General features: G+C 43.5%; 1 protein-coding gene across 2 annotated transcripts; it reads right to left on the bottom strand.

Moving 5' to 3' along the window:
- Nucleotides 1–1354: 1354 nt before the first annotated feature.
- On the bottom strand, nt 1355–22280 carry sin3aa (SIN3 transcription regulator family member Aa). 2 transcript variants are annotated; one of them, XM_088996504.1, is made up of 22 exons: nt 22236–22280; nt 20377–20503; nt 16950–17169; nt 15971–16156; nt 15703–15809; nt 14473–14758; nt 14030–14278; nt 13789–13941; nt 12286–12441; nt 12116–12205; nt 11180–11298; nt 10899–11109; nt 10494–10610; nt 9577–9815; nt 8167–8350; nt 6853–7444; nt 5675–5844; nt 5429–5602; nt 4031–4123; nt 3696–3790; nt 3409–3601; nt 1355–2736 (listed from the first exon to the last, which is right to left on the bottom strand). In XM_088996504.1, the coding sequence occupies exons 3-22, from the start codon at nt 17139–17141 to the stop codon at nt 2521–2523; spliced, it is 3822 nt and encodes a 1273-aa protein (XP_088852630.1). In that variant the 5' UTR covers nt 17142–17169; nt 20377–20503; nt 22236–22280; the 3' UTR covers nt 1355–2520. The 2 variants fall into 2 exon arrangements, with proteins under 2 accessions (XP_088852630.1, XP_088852629.1); XM_088996503.1 differs by lacking the exons at nt 20377–20503; nt 22236–22280 and adding an exon at nt 18927–19120.
- Nucleotides 22281–22566: the final 286 nt, after the last annotated feature.

Consider the following 22566-nt stretch of genomic DNA (forward strand, 5'->3'; position numbering starts at 1 on the left):
CTCGCCCCCCCGGGATAAATCAATGGCTTCCGTCGCTGACGTTTCACCCGCTTAATCCCCATACAGAAAGATTTTTTCCTCCTCAGTGCACCGGCGCCGTTCCTGTGGGAAGCAAAGAGGACGGGGGCTGGGCGAGGCGCCCTGAGGCGCACCGTCGCAGAGTTAATTGAAGGACGAGCCCGCGGTCGGTCGGGATGGCAGCTCACAACAGCTCAATGAGGGCTTTTGTTTTGTGGCGGTGGCCAAAGCCCCGCCCCCCCCACCATCTTTTGAGTAGGGCATCAAACAGGGGTAGAGGGGGGGGGGGGGGGTGGTCTATGTGGGTACATTGCGAAATCGGCTCGCTGTCCTATTTTTTTTTTTTTTTTTGCTCTTCTCTGGTGGGCTTTCGTGTTGGGAAACAAAGAAGGTTAAAATGTCTTTAAAGGACAACCGACACCATTTTTTTTTGTTTCCTAACTGACATCAGAAAAAACGTTTGATAGCATCTAAAATAGCCAAAACACGCAGGCTGATCTTTTTAGTCAAATGCAAAACCCCAATAAAAATGACATCAAGTATCCCAAAACTGCCACAAAATGAGCTCGGAACTGGGCAGATTCAGAAAGTCCCGCCCCCTTGTTCGTGACCTCACGCCAGGATACTCCTTCACAAACTGCCTTGCTCCAGAATCAAAAACAATGGCTTCAGAGAGTTTAGATTCGGAAAAGATGCTTTCTTGTTACTCATCCAGTTATGAATATGATTCAAATTGTTCTGAAGAGGAAAGCATACATGTTTACAATCGATTAAATATCTAGCTAGTTATCTGTTGGCTAACGGCTGGCTGGCTAGCCAGCTAGATTTCTATCTATTTGAGTTACTTCCGGCTTGAGTGAACGCTGGCGCATATATATATATATCTTATATAATAATGCTCATAATAATAAAAATTACATTGTATTCATAAGCGCCTTTAAACACTCTCAAGAACATAGCTAATAGATGGCGAGCTAGATAGCTAGCCAGTTAGATAGCTATATCGCTAATAGATAGCTAGATAGCTAATAAATGACTCTGTGTCTTTGTGTTGTCATGTTATGTGGTATGTAGTTTGGTTTTTTTACTTCTAGATGCCGCCGTGAGAGCGGCTGCCTTTCCAGCAGCTCCTGTATTTGGTTTTTCTACTTCTTTCTTTCCTTTTTCCTCTTCCTATCATAACTTTGCTGCCGTGAAATGTACATTTCACCACTGCGAGACAAATAAAGGTACATCCAATCCAATCTATTCGTTAGCTAGTAGCTATCTATTCGCTGGCTATTAGCTACTATTCGCTGATTAGCTAGCTAGCTTGCGATCTATTTGAGTTATAAATAAAAAATCCAAAACATTGTAGGCTACAAATGTGTTTTTTTTATTAATATTACTTTAAATAATGTCTAAATAAACGGCCGAAATACATGCTCATTTCACTTTTCCAATATCAAAAATACAACTGTGAGAGGGGGGAGGGGGGGTAGAAACCTATCCAGGGTGGAAAGAAAGCGGGTATTTTGTGTGTGTGTGTGTTTTTCTTATTTTATTTCCTGGTGAATTAGGAAAAAAAATGTTGTTTATAAAAACAGAAACACCTGGATACATTTCTACTTTTTTAAACTATGTAAATTAAAAAGAAGACAAAAATACATAAAAAACACACAGAGAGAGAGAGAAAGGGGGTCTTGGAGGTGGCAAGGGGGGTGCAAGGTGGGACAAAATCTACTTTGTTTGTATCATCAAGTCCCCTTTGGTAAAAACTGTAAGAAATGTTGTCTTTCTTGGCTTGTTTTTTTTTTTTTTTTTCTTTTCGTATTTGCTAACAGTTAGCTCGGAAACGTTCTACTTAGCACAACAACACGGCGTGGTCTTAAAAAGTCTGAAAACTATTTACAGTCTATTTACAAAGTGTGTGAAAATGAATGATAGGCTTTTTATGTATCTTTCAGGATAGCAAAAATGGCTGACGTATGTTAATAGAACTATATATAATATATATATATTATTATTATTATAATGTATATATGTACAAGACTTTGCTTTTACAATGGCGCACTCCGGACGGAGTCCGATCGATGTTGCAAAGCGACGCGCTTAAAAAAAAAAAAAGGATCGGCCCGGAAACAGGAAGTGAGTTGCGATTTATGGTCGCCATTTTAAAAATGGAGGATGTTTGTTGTTGTTTTTTTCCTCTGAATAAGTGCACTTGTCGAGCATATCCAGGCTGCTTTAAATTAGAAACGACAACGCCCCCTGTTGCCCCCACCCCCAAAATATGTGGACGGCGAGTGCTGGTGAGCGGGACGAGACCATTCCCGGGTTTTGGCACCCTTGTAGGAGGTGGCGGGGGGGGGGTAAAGGGAGTTGTGTGTTCCCCAGCTAAAAACGCTGGTAAAAAGCGGGTAACCGGGTAACCTCGCCACCACTGGAGCTACACACCCGTACACGCATTCACGCACGCACACATAGCGGTTTAAAAAAAAATTGGTGACCCGGGAGCGGTCGCTAGGGGTTGTACTTGACGCGGTATTTGCTGACGTTGCGGAAGTGGAGGACCTCGGGTTGTCGGGCGGTGCTGCAGGGCACGAGTCCGTCGCCGCCCTCGCCCAGCAGCCACTTGTCGGCGTCGGCCGCCAGCTCGGCGCCCACGTGCTCTTGGGCCCACGCCGACAACCACGCCTGGAAGCGCTGGTGGAGACGCGTGCTCACCCGCTCGTGGGACTGCGGGGTGAGCGAGAGAGGGAGGAGTCACACTTGTCATATATCTCTCTCACACTCGTTCACTCTCAAACTCAAACACACCCTCACTCTCTCTCACACACACATTCACTTTTACACTCACTCTCACACAAACAAACTCACACACCCTTACTCTCACATGGCTCTCTCAAATTCACTCACTCACATACATTCGCACTCACTCAGTCTCACACAGACCCACTCTCATATAACAAACTCACACTCCCTCACTCACTTACAAACTCTCATATTCACTCACGCACATTCACTCTCACTTTCTCTCACGCACTCGTTCACACACATTCACTCTCACACTCAGTCTCACACACAAACTCACTCTCACACACTCATTTACTCTGACACATCCACTTTCATGCACTCTCTCACACACACACATTCACTCTCACACAGACTCACGCACACAAACTCACACACACACTAACTCTCATAAACACTCACTGTCACGCACTAAGACTCTCTCACACACAAACTCACATACACTCACTCTCTCACACAGTCACTCACATGCTTTAACCCTCTCACACACGCTCTCACATAGACACACTGACACTTTTACCACACACACTCTCACGAACTCTCTCTCTCACACACACACACGCATTGCCTGGCCAGGCCAGCAGGGGGCGCCCTCACCTGGTGCGCTCGCATGAGCGCGGTGCGCCGATACATGTAGTCCTCCGATTTGAAGACGTAGACCATTTTGTAGGAGTTGAGCTTGAACATGCACTCCATCTTCTCCTTGTTGAGCGGCTTCTTGCCTCCCTCGCCGGCCTCTTTGTCCAGCTGCTCGCGACATTTTTGGTACTTGCGGATCCGCCGCAGATTCCTGACCACAACGCCAAGTCACCGACGCGTCCTCGCCATCGCGGTTCTTTTTTTAAGAGGCTATGGCAAATTTAAAAAAATAAACTCATCCTCACCTGGGAAGGAAGACGGGTTTCTGGGCCAGATGTTCCCTCAACTCGGGCATGGTGGCGTCCGGGTTCAAGTAACGTCCGACGTAATCGGACCACCGCTACACACACAGGATGCCAGGGTTATAATAATAACAATAATAATAAAATATATATATTTTTTTTACTAAAAAACAAAACAAAACAAAAAAAACATACAAATAAATAAATAAAATGAAAATAAATAAATTTAATATTAATAATAATAATAATAATCGTCTTTGATTTAAATCTGCCATGTTTTGAGAGGTTGGAAGTAGCAATGTTTATTATTTTATTTTTTGGTCGGCCGTGGGCCTCACCTCTGCCTCGAGGGGCTCGTCAGAGTTCTCCTCCTCGGTGTCGAGTAGCTCCAACGTCAGCTGCACCAGGCCTCGGTTCCTCACAAACATCACCTGCGTTCAAATGAATTTCAGCGAGCCATTCTGTGTTTCACGTTTGCTTTTTGATGTTCATTTTCAGCTTCCTTAAGCACGTGTACATTTGAAACATGCATATTAAAATACTATTGACATTGAATAATTACATTTAATATTCACTTTACTTAATTTTTTAAACACTAACTTATTTTGTAAAAGTTGAACAGAAGTACAGTGCTACCTCGGCTTTAGCTAACGAACTTTTTGCCTTACGAACATTAAATTTGCGAGAATGTAATCTCGGCAAGGGAACCAGCTATTAATGAAGTTTCTAGTTGCAAGATCACAACTTCTAAGATGTTCAACCCAGAGCTCTTTGAGACACTTTATGCAAAAAGCTATCCATGCAATCAAGCTATCAATGACCATCCTAAAGGTAAATAAAATGACGTTATTATACAGTACAGTTTATTTCTTTAATTATAATACCATAGCACATTTATTATACAGAAAATAAGGTATATTTTGTGTAGTTTTAACAAATTATAAAGTGGAAAATTATGGTTTTATGGGGACCTGGGAATGGATTATTCTCATTTTAATGGTTTCCTATGGGAAATTAATGTTTGGAATACACACTTTTCGCCTTACACAAACTTTCTGGGAACCAATTAAGTTCGTAAGCAAAGGTATTACTGCAATTGTTTTTTTTTTGGTTGATTGTCACCAAGTCAGTCTCATGCAAGGCCTGCAGAATCTGCAACGTGGCGTTTTATTTTGAAGGTCTTATTTCTTTTTAGTTATCTAGCTATCCAGCTACCTATCTATCTAGCTAGCTATACATTTCTCCACTGCAAGACAAATAAAGGCTAATCCCATCCAATCTATTAGCTATCTAGCTACATAGCTAGCTATTAGCTAGCTAGCTAGCTAGCTTTCGTATCTATTTGAGTTATTCCCAGTTGAGTGAACGCTGGCGCGTATGGCTGCCGCTGCTCACCCACAGAAAAACTTAGCGTGTGACTGTAAAGTGACCTTGAAAATTTTGAACGATGCTTATAAATGAAATGTATTATTATGATTATTATTTAGTGTTCCTAATTGTGCCTCAAGATGGCAGTAATTAGCACCCGTAGCTAACAGCACTAGTGCCCAATGTATTTGATTCCACACGCGGGCCTGACGTTATGGATTTTATGACGGAGGCTGCGAGCCGAATGAAAGCTGACAACGGGCCGCATTTTGGACATTGTTTTTTTTCCTGACTGTAAACTAAGTGGTATTAGTCATTCTCCGGAGGCCAAATAGCGCACGGGCTCGCATTTGTTTCTCTTTTCATACCTTGAAGCAGTTCTCATCCGACATGAGCTGTTCCGCTTTGCGCTGGTAGGCGCTTTCCGAGGCGCTCCGGGAAGACAACGTGGCCATGGAGCCCCCGCAGGCTCCGTTTGAGCTCTCGGCCAAGTAGAGATCCGTCACCTGGACGCAAATCTCGTCGCTCACGATGTGCTGGAGCTAAAACGGGCAAAGGGAAAGTATAGTTACGGAATTTCCATGCGGGAAAAAGCCGCAGGAATGCGGGCCGACCTGCCGGACGATGCTCTGAATGAGCTTGTCCATGGTGAAGGCGATGTAGGCGTGAATGGTGAACATTTCCCTCAGCGAGTCTTCGTATTGGGACGCCTCCATGTTGCCGTCAAGAAGGTTGCGAACCATCTGCAGGAAGGCCGAGTAGTAGACCTCCACGTCGATGTCCACTAGCGGCAGATGAACGACACGTCAATATTAACGTAGTTTCCGGTGTATAAGGCGCACCCAAAAGATGGGAATTTCTTGGAAAAAAAAGCATTGTAGGGCAGAGGACGAGTCACAGAGAGCAACACAAAATGGAGTCGAAAAAAGTCATTATTTTGGAAAGTGTCCTTGAGAATTTTCATAGGCGCTTAGAAATAAAAGGAATTACAGTGATATATTGGCTTATGAACTTAATTGGTTCCCAGAAAGAGTGTGTAAGACGAAAAGTGTGTATTCCAAACATGAATTTCCCATAGGAAACCATTAAAATGAGAATAATCCGTTCCCAGGTCCCCATAAAACATAATTTTCTACTTTCTAAGCCTTAAAACTACACACAATATACCTTATTGTCTGTATAATAAATGTGCAATGTTATTATAATTAAAGAAATAAACTGTACTGTATAATAAAGTCGTTTTATTTACCTTTGTGATGGTCGTTGATGGCTTGATAGAATGGATAGCTTTTTGCATAAAGTGTCTCAAAGTGTTTATGTAGCGCTAAAACTCAAAATACTGTGGGTCCTGGAATTCAAGTGACAATGACAAAAACCCTGGCACTGGAGTAGTCAAACATTTTGTATTTTGTTTTTCTACTTCTTTCTTTCCTCTCTTTGCGACAGCCGGCCTCATTTCAAGCTCATATAACTCCAGACCCATAGAACTTAGGAATTAGCTGGCTATCTATCTAGCTAGCGTGCTAGCTTTCTATTTATTTCAGTTACTTTCGGGTTGAGTAAACGCTGGCGCGTGTGGCTGCCGCTGCTCCCCCGCAGAAGAACTTATCCTGTGACTGTAAAGTGTCCTTGAGAGTTTTGAAAGGCGCTTAGAAATGAAATGTATTATTATTATTATTATTATTTTGCACATGGTCTGGCAGTGAATGAGTTAAAAACAAGTGATGTATTTATTTATTTTGCTTGTGATGAGCAAAATCTTTTATGGCCGCTTCAGTGCAACGTTACTCACTGGGCTCCTTGAGTCGCAGCTGGACGGCGGGGTTGTCGTTCTTCTCCTTCTTGAGCCCCAAGACCTCGCGTTCCCACTCCCGTTCTCGCAAATCCTCCTCAATCTGTCGCTCGGCCTGCCAGTAGAGGCGGAGGAGTCGCGAGCAGAGCGTGTGGTGCAACCGCAGCAAGATGTACCAGTTGTTGTTGACGTAGAAGAGGTTGTAGGCGTCGTCGCAAGCGCGTAGCTTCTGCGCCGCCGTGTTATTGAAAAGCAGCTTGGACGACTTAGAGGGGCTCGCCTCCCCGCCGGGGATGCCGTTCTGCTTTTTGGAGGGGACGCCATCCTCTGCGTCTTCTTCTTCCTCTTCTTCTTCTTCCTCCTCCTCTACATCGGAGAGCTCGCCGCGCTGGGCAAAGAGCAAGTCGGGGACAAAATGGTACACGATCTGCTTGATCTTGTACTTGTCTTCTTTCTGAATGCCGGCCTGGCGTTTGACGTGGTGGATGATGAGGGCCGCCGCGTCCTCCAGGATCTGACGGTCCTCGTACGCCCGGGTTAGGTGGGGGCCTGGCGGCGGGCTGCCGTTCTCCTCGGATGCCTGCTCTTGGCGCTTCAGGGGGATGAAAACGCTCCATTTATTATTTGATAGTGACGAGATGGAGGCAGCGACCAATCGCGACGACACTTGTTGTTTATGGCCCGCTAGAGTGTGCTATATAGGCGAGCTATTTGCTATCTATCTCCTTGGCTGGCTATCTAGCTAGTTATCTATTAGCTATATAGCTATCTAGCTACCTAACTAGCTAGGTAACTATTGGCTAGCTAGTTAGCATTCTATCTGAGTTACTTCCAGGTTGAGTGAAGACTGGCGCGTGTGGCTGCTGCTGCTCACCCACAAAGAAAAAAAATATCTTGTGACTGTAAAGTGACCTTGAGAGTTTTCAAAGGTGCTTATAAATGAAATGTATTATTATTATTATTATAATATGTGAGCGACCACTGTGCATGAGCCGCATGCTAGGGTGATTTGCTTGAGGTGGAAAAATTAAACTTCGTTCCAATAAAGGACATCGTATTTGATTGAGTACACCGCAAATATTAATTTATAAATAAATAAAAGAAATGTATAAATCAAATAATTTAAAAAAAAAACATAATAAAATAAATAAAAAACTAGTTTTTAATAAAAAAAAAACGGTTTTATGTATTTCTAAAAATCAAATACAATAACCCACCAAAATTAAATACGTAAAACCAAACACACACACAAATAGAAATACATTAAAAAAATACAATAAAAATCCAGTAAAAAAGAAAACGCAGAGCACTCACTTCGTCGTAGATGCTTTCGATTTCGTTGAGCAACGATTTGGAGCGCAGCACTTTGGTGTCGTTCTGCTTGAAGTTAATGCCCTGATGGTCCAGAGACTTGAGGTAATACTTCTCGTTCTGCTCACGCCAGATCTTATTAAAACCTCGCTGGGCTTCCCGCCACTCCTCCTCCTTGGTCTTTAATCTGGATGGCGAGAAGGAAAATGTGAGTGGATGAGAAATTCGGTTGGATGAAGGCACGGGTGTCCAAGTCAAGGCCCGGGGGCCAAATCTGGCCCGCCTGATCATTTTCTTCGGTCCGCGAAAGCAAACCAAGCATGTCAACTTCCATGGTATAGTGATACCTTGGCTTACGAACTTAACTGGTTCCCAGAAAGTGGGTGTAAGGCAGAAAGTGTGTATTCCAAACATTCATTTCCCTTAGGAAACCATTAAAATGAGAATAATCCATTCCCAGGTCCCCATAAAACATTTTCAACTAAATAAGCCTTAAAACTACACACAATATATCTTATTTTAAATATAATAAATGTGCTATGGTATTGTAATTAAAGAAATAAACTGTACTTTATAATAATCGAAGTTGTGATATTGCAACAGCAACAAATGCAGGCAGACACACTAGAAACTTCATTATGAGCTGGTTCCCTTGCTTGTATGTTCTCTTCAAATTGTACAGATGGAGTGTGTGGGTTATTTGTGGAGCCTGATTGATGGGATATTTTAACCTTGCAGTCTACACTCTGCCTTTGAATTATCAATAGAGTTGAAACGAGTCAAAATTTTACTGTTTTCGTTTTTTTATTTTTCACTTTTTTTTTTTTTGTTTCAAGCTCTGTCGTCTCCCCTTCGTGTGTGTGTTTATGTAGCCCCCCCCCCCCCCCCACTCACTGCTTCGTGTGTCCTCTCCCTCCTCTACCACGGATCTTAACCAATCACGTGCGGCTTTAACCAAAGACTGGGGGCAACGAATAGAGGGGAAAAAAAAAGCCGGCTGCCATTTCCGGAGCTCCAAGAACCGGCTCGTTGGCGAAAGACATATCACTCATTGTGGCGCTCCGTGTGTTTCCTGAATAATAATTTGTCTGCCTTGATTATATTCTCGCGAATTTAATGTTCGTAAGGCGAAAAGTTCGTAAGCTAAAGCGTTCGTAAGCCGAGGTATCACTGTACTCGCTAAAGTCTGAACCAAAATTTCAATTAGTCATATGTCAAAGACAATAAGAGTCATTATTTTTTACTTCAAATGTGAAAACTAGTGTTTCAGTCATTTTTTGTGCGCTCTATATGTAATATGTGGCAGGGATGAAACAATCTAATGGCTTCCCCAAATTCATAACGGTCTCGCGGCAAAAAATGCCTTTGACACCCTTGTATTAAAAATTATGTTGCGCCCGCTCCGTCACGCACCTTTTTAAAACAATGGGGACGGAAACGGCCGGGTTTTTCCTCAAGCCGTCGATAATATCCGGGGCTTTATCGCTGTATATCCTCTGGATGGCTTTTCGGTGCACCACTTCGGAGGATCCGCCCAATGTGTTGTCTAAGCGGAATTTGGCCTGGTCTTCCGCGGACAACCGAGAGATCTTTCGCTGTACCGACTCCAAAACTCGGATGGTGGCCAGGTTGGTTTCCAGCACCACGTCTAACTGTGAGTAAGGAGGCAAAAGGAACGTTTTGATACGGGTGATCACAACCCACTATCAATAAGGAAGTAAATGAGTAAATACGTAAATAAGTACTGGTAAATAAATAAGTAAATAGGTAACTACGTAAACAAGTAAATACGTAAACACGTGAATACGTAAGCAAGTAAATATGTAAACAAGTAAATAAATAAACAAGTAAATAAATAAATACGTAAATAAATAAGTACATAAATAAATACATACATATATGTAACAAAATAAAGAAACTAAGCTATCCGGCTGGCTGGCTAGATAGATGGCTATCTCGCTGGCTGGCTAGCTATCTAGTTGGCTATCTATCAGCTGTATGGCTATCTAGCTATCTAGATAGCGAGCTGGCTATCTAGCAGGCTGGCTAGCTGGCTATCTATCGGCTGTCTAGCTATCTATGCAGCTAGCTATAAGCTATCTATTATCTAGCCAGCTGGCTTCCTGTCTATTTGAGTTTCTTCCGGGTTGAGTGAAGCCTGGCGCGTGTGGCTGCCGCCGCTCACCCACAGGAAAAAAAACTTCCTGTGACTCTAAAGTGACCTTGAGAGTTTTCAAAGGCGCTTATAAATTAAATGTATTATTATTACATACATACATCCATAAATAAATACACACACATACACGCACACACAGATACATAAAACTCACCTCAAAGCGCTCGTCCTCACACCTGTAGATGTGTTCCTCGTACTGCGTCTTTTTGGAGCTGACAAAAGTAGAGTCCTCGGACCAGGACGGTAAGGAGACCCAGGTGTCGTTTAATACCTGAAACCACACACAGCAAACACGCTAAAGGCGTCAGAGCTACTACTACTCCACATATTACAGAAAGAACGCACAAATCAAAATAAATAACTACTTTTCTAATTTGAAGTATAAAATAATGACTGTTATGGCGGTTTACATCCGACAATTTGAAATTTGGGTTCGGACTTTAGCAAGCATCATGGCACTTGACATGCTTGATTTGCAATAAAATGATGTGGCGGGCCGGATTTGGCCCCCGGGCCTTGCCTTTGACACCTCTGATTTAAGGGGACGATTCTCTCTCACCTCTTTACAAAGTGGCGTTCTCCCAGTGCATTTGGGTTGCTGGTAGCTTTTGGGCAACGCTCGGTAACTGGAGCCCAGCCTTTTGCACGAAGCGTAGTCGATCTCCATGGCGATGCCCTCGGTGGCCCGCTCCTTGGGGTACGTCTCCATGTGGGACATTTCCCGGTACCCCAGGAAATTTTTGAACCAGGTAAACAGCTCCGGGAATTTCCTGGAGAGAAACGGTTGAATTGGTCGCTAGGAATCGGGCGGGGGAAAAAAACGCTGAGGCGAGGACTCACCCGAGGAAGGGCAGCACCAGCTGCACCAACTCGGCCCGGGAGATCACTTCCTGGTTGAAGATGACCAGACATCGCAAGAAGTTATCGTAGGCCTCCGCACTCCGCAAGGCTTTGCGCACCTTCCACGAGAAAGAAATTGGCAGATTTATGACCTGGACAATCGCATGCATCACAAAATTCGACAGCATTGGAACAAATAAATCCGAGAGTCAGCAATGCGAGCGAGGTCGCGAGAATAAAATCCAATCTGGAGACTATTTGAGAACCAAGACAAAATTTTGTGTTTACTTCACATATAAAGGGCACCGGATTATAAATTGCAGGGTCATTTTTTTAAGAAAATAAAGGCTTTTCATGCGCCTTACACACCGGAAAATAAAGGGTGAAATACTAGGGCAGGGTTGTCAAAAGTCTTTTTTTTTCATGCGGATCATATTGTTGTTAGTTTCCTCTTGAGGACTGCACACGTGACTTTGAGAGCTAAAATAAAATGTTAAAATTGTGCATCCGTTACAATCCCGTAAAGTTTTTGGGTTTTCATCTCTTCCAGGACACTCAGTTGTATTTAACTTTTAGAACCGTTTATGCCAAGGGTTTTATCGTCCTTTTTTTGCAGTGTTCAGATATGGTTTCTTCTCGGGGGTCGTTTTGAATTTGGGGAAACCATTACAATGTTTAATTCCCTTCACATATTACATGTAGAGCGCACAACAAATTAATGAATAATTACTTTTCAAATTTAAAGTCAAAAATAATGACTGTTTTTGTGGTTTACATGGGAGAATTTGACTTTGGCTAGCATCGGGGAATTTCACAAGTTCGATTTGCTTTGGCGGGCCGAATAAAATGAGATGGTGGCGCAGATATGGCCCCCGAGCCTTGATTTTGACACCTGTATTGTAGGGATTCGTATTTCATTGCATTGTATACATATACCTTCTCGAAGAACAGCGACTCGGTTCCGACGCCGTGCTTGCTGCCCTCGGCCATGGACGAATCTTTTAAGTTCAGTAACTTGGGCTTCTTCTGTTTCGGTCACACACAAGAAGAAAAAAGAGAATGAGAAAACAACCCATCGGAAGAGAACCCGTTAACATTTTTCATACTTTGATGGGGGGCGCGGCCCCGGGAGCAGAATGCCGGCGAATCTGGCAGCCGTTCTGGTTGGGCCTTTGCTTGTTGTTGAGCTGCAGTTTCTTGGCGGTGCCGCCATGGTCGTTCCGGACCGACTCGGCCTTCTCGGCTGTCGTTTTGCTCAAAAGCTGAGCGGAATGGAAACTTTTAGTCACATTCGACCGGGTTACGACCACAACAGACCCCTTTTTTTTAATTCTACGCCTGGCACCGCAACGCGCTGGCAGCCGGCAACGCGTACTACAATTTTGGCCAGCCAGCATGTCACATACTCTCACAGCAATCTGCTGCGTGACTACACTCAATACAGTAGTTATACAGTGCAGATACCGTTGGCAACATCTCCTGTAGTAATGTACACTGCTTTTTTTCCTTCCTTTCCTGCGTCCGCCTGAGTCCGAGCGGGTGTGTCGGGCGACCTTTTCTTGCTGTTAGCAGGGAGAGCAGGCTAAGTATAACATTTATAAATGAACTGTACAGTAAACAGTTTTGTATACATGACAGGTACAAAGTAAGAAAAATCGATAATATGAAATATCAAATGATAAAAACGACACCAAAAGATATTTGCTATTCGCCATTTAACTAGCTAGCTAGCTATTAGTTATCTATTAGCTAGCTGGCTACCTTTCTATCTATTTGAGTTACTTCCGGGTTGAGTGAACGCTGGCGCGTGTAGCTGCCGCTGCTCACCCGCAGAAAAAGTATCCTGTGACTGTAAAGTGTCTTTGAGAGTTTTGAAATGCGCTTGGAAATCAAATGTATTATTATTATTATTATTATTATTATTATTATAAATGAACTGTACAGTAAACAGTTCGGAATATATTTCCAGGTACAGTCATACAGTAATAACAATCGATAATACGAAATATAAAATGATAAAAAAGACAGCAAAAGTCATAAAATGTATAAAAGAACTGTAAACAGTTTGGTATATAATAGTATTCAATAGAAATCGTTGCTTAAAAACAAGAGATTGACATCGTATACTACCCTGTTGTGTAAACGTCACGTCGGCCATTTTGAATGGATTTCGACTTACGACCATTTTGTCGGAACGGAACCTGGTCGTAACTTGGATGTTACCTGTATTGAGTTTTAGGACTACATAAACATTCAATGCACCGTAAGAAACTGTAGTCTCTCTTCTATTATCAGAAAAAATAGTTAATTCCTAAATGATATGGGTTTGGAATTATATGAGCTTGAAATGGGCGGCGACTGCACAAAATACAATGCAATACATATTGATTTACAGCGGAAACGCCACGTCGGCCATTTTGAATGGATTTCGACTAACGACCGTTTGACTTACGACCATTTTGTCGGAACGGAGCCCGGTCGTAACTCGAATGTTACCTGTCGTAACAATAATAGTCAAAATAGTAAATAATTTGGAATATAAAAATGGACAATTTCCAAAATATGTGATATGAGGAGACCGATGCGAACAAATTCCGAGTGTCACTCACCACTGAACTGTTGGCGTCTGGGAGAAACTGCCCAAACTCTGACAGCAGGTCTTCTTGGTTCTTGAAGAGTCGGGCAACCTGACCGTAGACCTCCTGCTCCGTTAAGGCCGGCGTGTAGTTTCCTCCGGCCTCCTTGGCGTTGCGTTGCTCCTTCTGCGCGAGACAACGCACGCAAAATCACGCGTTAATGAAAGTCCACCGTCGCCACCGGAATCCTCACGGCGACTTCCTCCCCGCCGACCTGGTACGTGTGGAGGATCTCCAAGAAGGCTTTGTAGATGTTTGGCTGACCCTGGAAGCGATTCTTGATCTTGTTGACGTAGTTGATGGCGTGGTTGAACTCCACCGGTTGGTTGTTCTGCGCAGGCAGGCCGGCTGGCATCCCGCCGAGTGGCGGGTGGAGAGGCACGGGCGGCGAGCGCGGCGCCGCGCAGGTCGGGATGGACGGGTTGCTCAGGCTGCCAGGCGTCGGCGCCTGCGGCTGGGTGGGCTGCGGGGAGAGACGCGGAATTGGGAAATTGCGACGTAAATGAATTTTTGGGATCCACACTTTTTACCTTACACATTTTGTCTGGGAACCAATTAAGTTCGTAAGCCAAGGTATCACTGTATTATTGTGACATGAATAATTGAAGTGATCCAATTAACCATTTCAGCCCGATGCGGGGAAACCTGGAAACTTACTTTGCTCATCTTGGCCGGGACGGGCTGCGCGAGGAGGGTGGGCGCGCTGGTGGTAGCGGTGGGTGGCGCCTGGGCGCCGGACGCTGCGGTGATGGGGATGTTCTGCACCGAAATGCCGTGCGGGGTGATGTGGTGGATCTGGCCGGGCGTCGTCACGTTGACCAAGTCGTTGGTCTGCACTTCGATCTTGTAGCCGGGCGGAAGGAAGGTGTTGAAGCCCATGATGAGGTCGGGGTGGCCCTTGAAGAGCTGCGACACCCGACTGATGACGCCGGGGGTGTCGATGCTGGGGGTGCAAACACAAGCGTCAATCGTCGGGATAATAATACAGTGATACCTTGGCTTACGAAATTAATTGGTTCCCCGAAAGAGTGTGTAAGGCAAAAAGTGTGTATCCCAAAAATTGATTTCTCATAGGAAACCATTACAATGAGAATAATCCGCTCCCAGGTCCCCATAAAACATCATTTTCTACTTTCTAATTTTCTAAGCCTTAAAACGACGCAAAATATACCTTATTTTATGTATAATAAATGTGCTATGGTATTATAATTAAAGAAATAAACTCGACTGGATAATAAAGTGGTTTTATTGACCTTTGTGATGGTGGTTGATGGCTTGATGGAATGGAGTGGCCGCTTTCATCATCATTAAACACTTGATGAGGAACGTAACCTTCTTCTTTCACCATCTTGAGGAATGATCCCTTGGAGGTGCTTTCTCTGCCATCATTTTACCTAGTTCCCCATCAATTGTGTTTTGTTTAGCTTTTTGAATCAAGTGTACAGATGGCTTGTGCGGGTTATTTGTGGAGCCTGATTGATGGGATATTTTAACCTTACAGTCTACACTCTGGTTTTGAACTATCAAAGCTGAAACAAGTCCAAATGTCACTGTTTTCTATCCATTTTCTAACGCTCTCTGTCGTCTGCCTGTCTCTTTAATGTTTAACCCGCCCCTCACTGCTGCCTTCTTGACCACTCACGTGGCTTCAACCGAAGACTGGGGGCGGGGAATAGAGGACAAAAACAAGGCGGCTGCCATTTTCTTGTTAGGAGAACGGGCTCGTTCGCGAACGACACATCACTCATTGTGGTGCTCCGTGTGTATCCCAAGAAATAGTTTGTATGCCAAGGTAAAATTTCCATTAATTTAAAGTTCGTAAACCGAAAAGTTTGTAAGCCAAGGCGTTCGTAAACCGGCGTATCACTGTATTTAAAATGAGCTCACCTTTGAGACTTGAACTCTTTCATGATGTCGAGGAAGTCGTTGTAAACCTGAGGCTGGTTTCCAAATTGTAACTTGACTTGGTCCAAGTACGACAAGGCATCCTCCACCTACGGACGGGCGGCAGAAGAAAGAAAATGAAAAGCCGTGCGAGATTCAGGCGGAGCAGCGGTTCGCATGGCCGCCAAGTTTCGGGTCAAAATCGACCATTTCATTTCACCAATTTCCATTCGCACTTATTTCTCGACACGATAAAGTGAAGCAGACTGACCTTCAGCCGCTGAAACTGCTGCTGGCCTTGCGCCGAGGCTTGAGGCGCGGCCGCATGGCTGTACGCCGGCATCACCGGCGGCCCGTGCGATTGGACGGCGGCGGGGCTGTGGTGGTGGGAACCTACGTGGACCACCGGGCTCGGCGCGTGGCCGTGACCGCCGCTATTATGAGCCACCGTGGGAACCTGTGGAAAAAAGAGAATATTAAAATGTGAAACCATTGCATAAGCAATGAATAATAATAATAATAATACATTTAATTTCTAAGCGCCTTTCAAAACAGCTATCTCGTGGCTGGCTAGCTATCTATTAGCTAGCTGGCTGCGTAGTTAGCTGGCTGGCTAGTTAGCTGGCTATCTATTAGCTAGATGGCTGGCTATCTATCTAGCTATTAGCTAGCTAGCTAGGTTTTTTTATTTATTTGAGTTATTCAGGGTTGAGTGAAACGCTGGCGCAAGTGGCTGCCGCTGCTCACCCACAGAATAACTGATCCAGTGACTGTAAAGTGACCTTGAGAGTTCTGAAAGGCGCTTACAAATGTAATGTTTTATTATAACACTCTCAAGGAAACTTTACAGTCACTGGATTTTTTTTGTGCGGGTGAGCAGCGGCAGCCATTTTCTTTTTGGAGAATGGCTTCACTCTTTGTCTGTCTGTAACACCCCCACCCCTCACTGCTGCGTTCTTGACCAATCATGTGGGAATAGAGGACCAAAACAAGCCGGCTGCCATTTTCTTGTTAGGAGAACAAGCTCATTCGCGAACGACACATCTCTCATTGTGGCGCTCCGTGTGTATCCCGAAAAAGAGTTTGTATACCATGGTAAAATTTTCGTAAATTTAACGTTCGTAAGCCAAAAACTTCGTAAGCCAAGGGGTTCGTAAACCGAGGTATCACTGTTGAGGTTTTTATTTTTGGACATGATAATATAAATTTTCTTTCACAACACGAGTCCCCGGGGCTTTTTTTTTTGGTACCTGGTAACCCTGCGGGACCGAGTACTGGACACCTGAGGCGGGCTGCATGTTATCGACCGCGGCCTCATACGGCGCTGGCGGGGCCGGCGCCGGGGCCAGGGCACGGTGCTGGAAAGTCTCAGCGTTGCCCGGGAGGCGGCGCTGCTGGGACGCAAAAACCGTTTCTTGATCCTCCAGTCGCCGTTTCATCATGAACTCATACTCGACGGTGTTGAGAGACCTGAGAGGGACGTGGGAGAGAAACCATGAGTTGATACACGATCGCTGGGTGTCAAACTCATATTTGTCGCGGGCCACATCGTAGTTAAGGTTTCACTTGGAGGACCGTTATGAATTTTGGGAAACCATATCAATGTTTCATCATCTCCACATATCATATACACAGCATACAACAAAACAATGAATAGTTTTCACATTTGAAGTCAAGCCTTGCCCCCCCCCCATACCGATCTGACCTTCTTCAAATTTATATTCCCTCTCGTTCCCTCAGATCATCTCCCTCCCTCCACCTCTGTGTGCCCCCCTGCCCGTATCAGAACGATGGGTGACAGAGCTTTCAGCTGCCCTGACCCCAAACTCTGGAACTCACTTCCTCCCAACATTCGGAACATCACTTCTCTTCCCACCTTCAAGTCAAATGTATTATGATGATTATTATTATTATAAAAAATAATAACTGTTGTGTGGTTTACATGGGACAATTTGAAATATTTGTTCGGACTTTAACAAGCATCATTGAATTCCACAAGTTTGGCCACCGGGTCTCGACATGGACACCCGTGTTTTAAACCCTTTAATGGGGCTACACAATGAAGTCGCTCCATACCAGATCGACCTGCAAGGAGAATTTCATACTCGCTGAGAAGAAGCTGTGTTGTTCTGTGTCAAATTGGTACCGTTTGCATTTTGCTTCTGTGCAATTTCTGTTTAAACGTTTAGTGAGGTTGCAGAAGAATAGCTCATAATAAATAAAACGAAAAACTCAAGTCGGTGCAAGTGATATTTAGCTGCTCTATAGTTCGCAAAACGACATTTTGAGGACGTTTTTGTCTTCTTTAATAACGAGAGTTGAATCCAAACACACAATGGCAGTGACCAATCACAGCTACCGACTAGTGACGTACCGGAGCAACAATCTTTTGGGAGTCGCTCTGCCATTTACAACTTCCCCAAAAACTACCGCTACACTCCCCCGAAAAAAAAAACATTATTTGACTGGTTGCAACCCTAAATGTGGAAATTAATTTCAAAGACACATACGTTCCAACGCGTCAATGACAAACTAAAGCTAGCTTAGCCTTAGCGTTGCTCGACCACAAATCCTCGCTACGACGAGGAAGCGGAATTACGGACAAAAAAAAAACAATTGATCTTCCAAAAAGTTCAAAACAACTACCCGATTTTTATTTTTAATGTCATTGGAAGCCCCGAGATCCTCGCGCTAAGCCAAACCCCCCATTTTACTCGAGGCCTCATAAGCACCGAGCTAGAGTTCCATACGTGTCCGCCATTTGGCGGAGCATGTGAGGGCAAGGAAGGGGGAGGGACCTCGCTGACTGGCTCCATGATCGACGGAGGTAAACGCGACTCCAAAACACGAAAAAGGTCACCGACTCGCTTCATTCGCGAGGTGGGTTGACGGGGGGATCTTTATTTGTGCTTACTTCACCCCGCAACTTGCTTTGTGGGGGCAGTGTTTTGGCGGTGTTAGCTGCTAGCTAATGTAAACAACATGAGGAGACTCCGAGGGACGTCCGGAGGGGGTGAACGGGGAACATGCAGACACATGCGGGGAAAAAACAGTCGCGTTGCTCAAGCATTCACTGCGCTTCAATCGAGTGATTAATCCCGATTTGAAACACAATGGGCGAGAATTTTACGTTTGTCGTGTTGTTTTTCTTTTTTTTGCGGCAGACCGATGGGAGCCTGGTGGCTAGCCGAGTTAGCTCGCTGAATGAATTTCCAAGATGAACTCACCCTTCTTCCTTTAAGTTCACCGACGGTAATCCGTTTGACGAGGTTGCTTCTACTCAGAGTGCAGCTTTAAAAGGTGAGCGATGTGTCAAACGCGGTCTATTCCGCGGTGTGGAATGTAAAAAGAAAAACAAAAACAAGAGCAGATGCGAAGCTGCAAAAAGTAAGGAGGGGGGGGGAATCTTAGCAGACGGGGGAAAACAATCTCCGTTAGGTTAGCTTGTGGTCAGGGGCGTGCCCGCGGGTGTAACCACGCCTCTTTGCTGTTTTGTTATTGGGTTATTGGGAGTGAGGTTTGGGCATAGGGGAGGGTTGGCTCTTCCGGATTGGCTGCTCGAACTGTCAATCGATGATGAAGCTCAACGACGAGGGAATTCTCCCATTTTGACTGGAAGCGCGACAATGGCTCGGGCAAAACACAGGAGTTTGTTGTCAGTCGTTTCACATTAAATCAACTTTTTCAGTTTAGCGGTCTAAGTCTTGATTTTGTATATGCGTGGAGCATTGATTTTTATTTAATCGAACTGCTCCTTTCTTTGTTCCAAAGGCAGTTTATATCGAAGAAAAGTCCTATTTGTGTCATCACACATTTTCTAATACCATATGCATTATGTGCATTTAAATAGCTTTCAAATGATGTATAGGTTATTGTTCTATGACAAATAATAAGGAAATAATGGAATGTTTAATTTTCGAGATATGAGGGGATTTTCTGCCTGTAATTGCACAGTTAAAATAATGAAAATCTGTGACCGAGTTCTTTATTACAGTTTAAACTATCATAACTTTCTTAATTTTTGGCAGATCTTAACGAGCAAGGTATAATTGGAAAGCTGTTGAAATTCTAAACAAGAACAGAAAACACAAGAAAAGATTTAAAATGTGAATCAGCAAATATCAATGATCGAATGCAGGCAGATTTTCCTCAGAAATCCAAAATGGCTGTCACTGAATACTAGAAAATAACATTGAGAGCTCTAGAAATATATATGCTAATGTTTCTTTTTGCTTGAAACTTGGCAGTTGTGGAGAAAAATATATATTCTACCACTTCTATGAGTTATAAAAATACAACTTACTCACCTTTATAAACAGTAGTGTTAGCAAAAAGAGCGTCAACTTCGATCCATTTGTTTTCCCCGTTTCTCATTGTTGTATTGGGAAATTTCAAGAACCAACATGGAGGGAAACGTGTGTAATACGTCATCATAAACTGCATAGCTTGGAAAATCCCACCAAAAACTAGGACGTACTTCACAAAAATGCAACGATATACGAGTACAGAGTGCGCTCGCTTCACTGGACAGAAACAATGGCGGTGGAATATAGCAAACTGTAGCGTACCTATATTGTGAGAATAACATGTTTTAGTAAAAATCACATTTTGAGAAACAATTGATAAATATAATAGAAAACGTCCTAATGAATGGATCGGTCGCAATGTTACACTTGCCTGGGTTATGTGGGGTCAGCGTGTGATCCCTTCCTACTCAGTGACGGTTGGGTCAGGGTGCGAGTGGTGGTGGATTTGGGGCGACCAGTTCCGGGAGTAATCTGCGTTTTTCCCGTAGTCAGCAACCCTGTTCGGCATAAGTGGTGTTCAAAATGGATGAATAGATAGTTAATGCCATAAAATTGTAATCTGAAAAGGAAAAATACAAATGAGAATAGATATAGGTACGCTACAGTGACCACAACCCAAATTTGCCTTGACAAATCCCTTGCTGGAGGTTTTTACGGAAGAAAATTAGGGCCAGGTTGAAATATAGATTTTCTTTAGAAATGGGGTATTATTCTGAGAAAAAAAGTCACAAATTTGCGAGTTCCAAACTCGCAGTTTCAAACGTTAAAAGAAATACTTAGCAAATTTGTGACTTTAAATCTAGCAAATTTGTGACTTTAAATCTAGCAAATTTGTGACTTTAAATCTAGCACATTTGTGACTTTAAATTTTGCTAATTTGTGTTTTAAATCTAGCAAATTTGTGACTTTAAATCTAGCAAATTTGTGACTTTCAGTCTTGAAAATTTGTGACTTTAAATCTAGCATTTTTGCAAGTTGTAAATCTAGTAAATTGGTGACTTTAAATCGAGTAAATTTGTGACTTTAAATTTTGCAAATTTCTGACTAAATCTCGCAAATTTGTGACTTCAAATCTTGCAAATTTGTGATTTTAAAACTAGCAAAATTGTGACTTTAAATCTAGCAAATTTGCGAGTTTGAAACTAGTGTAAATCTCACAAATTTGTGACTTTAAATCTCACAAATTTGTGACTTTAAATCTAGCAAATTTGTGAACTTAATTCTAGCAAATTTGTGACTTTAAATCTAGCAAATTTGGGACTTTAAATCCTGCAAACATATGATTTTAAATGTAGCAAATTCATGACTCAATAGCGATTAAATTTGCGAGTTTGAAACTTTTTTCTCAGAATAATACCCAATCTGTAAAAAAAACCGAATCTATATTTCAAAGTGGCCCTACTGCTCTTCCGTAGGTTTTCCCTCGACTATTGACTAGCTTTTCGGTCAACCTTTTCCGGATTAAACCCCGCCCTCTTTTGTGGAAAAACCCCTAACCAATCAGGTCGCTCACTTGCTGTTAAAGCATCGCCCACGATAGGCGGAGCTTTAAACGCCAGCCCGGGATTCCACTTCTTTTCCTCGGTTGTCTCCTGCCTATTTTTTTTGGGCCAAAAGCGGGAGATACCACGAAAAAATGTCCACATGTCAGAAAACACATACCCACTGTCGACGAAAAAAATGTCATTTTATATCATTTTGGCGTCGCAAATCGCCTTTTGTTGTTTCGTCGGTGCTCGGTCGAAGCGTCGAACAAAAGGGGCTCCCCTTTCCGGAACAACGCGAAAGTCACACGGCGGCTACAACGACGTCAATGGCGAATTAAAAACATTCAACAACAAGCTCATTTTGAGGGAATCTTTTTTCTCTCGCAAGGCGTTATCGTCAAAAGTACAACAACATATTCTCCTCCCCTTCTCCGCACACGTCCCCTCCTCTCATATGCAAACATGCTCGATTGATCGGCAAAAACAGAAGAAGGACGGCGGCTCGCGTTGTGTCGAATCTGCTATTATAGAAAAGAAAACACAAAACCGCCATGATGGTACTATGTAGTAAGTAGACTATTTGTTGTGTTTGTACACGCACACACAAAAAGCATTCAAGCATGCAAATGGGCTGCCCAACACAAGCGCTCCACGAATCTCGTTCGCGTCTTCATCATCATCATCAACAAAATCATGCAAAATGTCGTGTTTTTTTTAAATGGTTGACTTTTGGGTTACATACCCCGCACGGATATACAAGAAGGGTCTCCGGTACTCCTGATGTTATTCGTGTTTGGAACAAAATAGTTGGGGCACGCCCCCACACCTCTTTCGACCCGCCCCATCAGTGTTGTGATTGGTCCGCGTCACTTCCTGCGTCACCAGGTTTGAAGAGCACCCGCGAAAAGTACCCACTAATTATTATTATTATTATTAATAATAATATTATAAATTCACGCAATCCGGAAGTAACTCAAATAGATAGAAAGATGGCTAGCTAGCTGATAGACAGCTAGCCATTTAGCTTGCTAGCTAGACAGCTCATAGATAGCGAGCTAGATAGCCAGTTAGAT

Source organism: Hippocampus bargibanti, linkage group LG05 (assembly GCF_051943395.1).
Source record: "Hippocampus bargibanti isolate YZ-2025 linkage group LG05, ASM5194339v1, whole genome shotgun sequence".
In the NCBI taxonomy this organism is placed as follows: Eukaryota; Metazoa; Chordata; class Actinopteri; order Syngnathiformes; family Syngnathidae; genus Hippocampus; species Hippocampus bargibanti.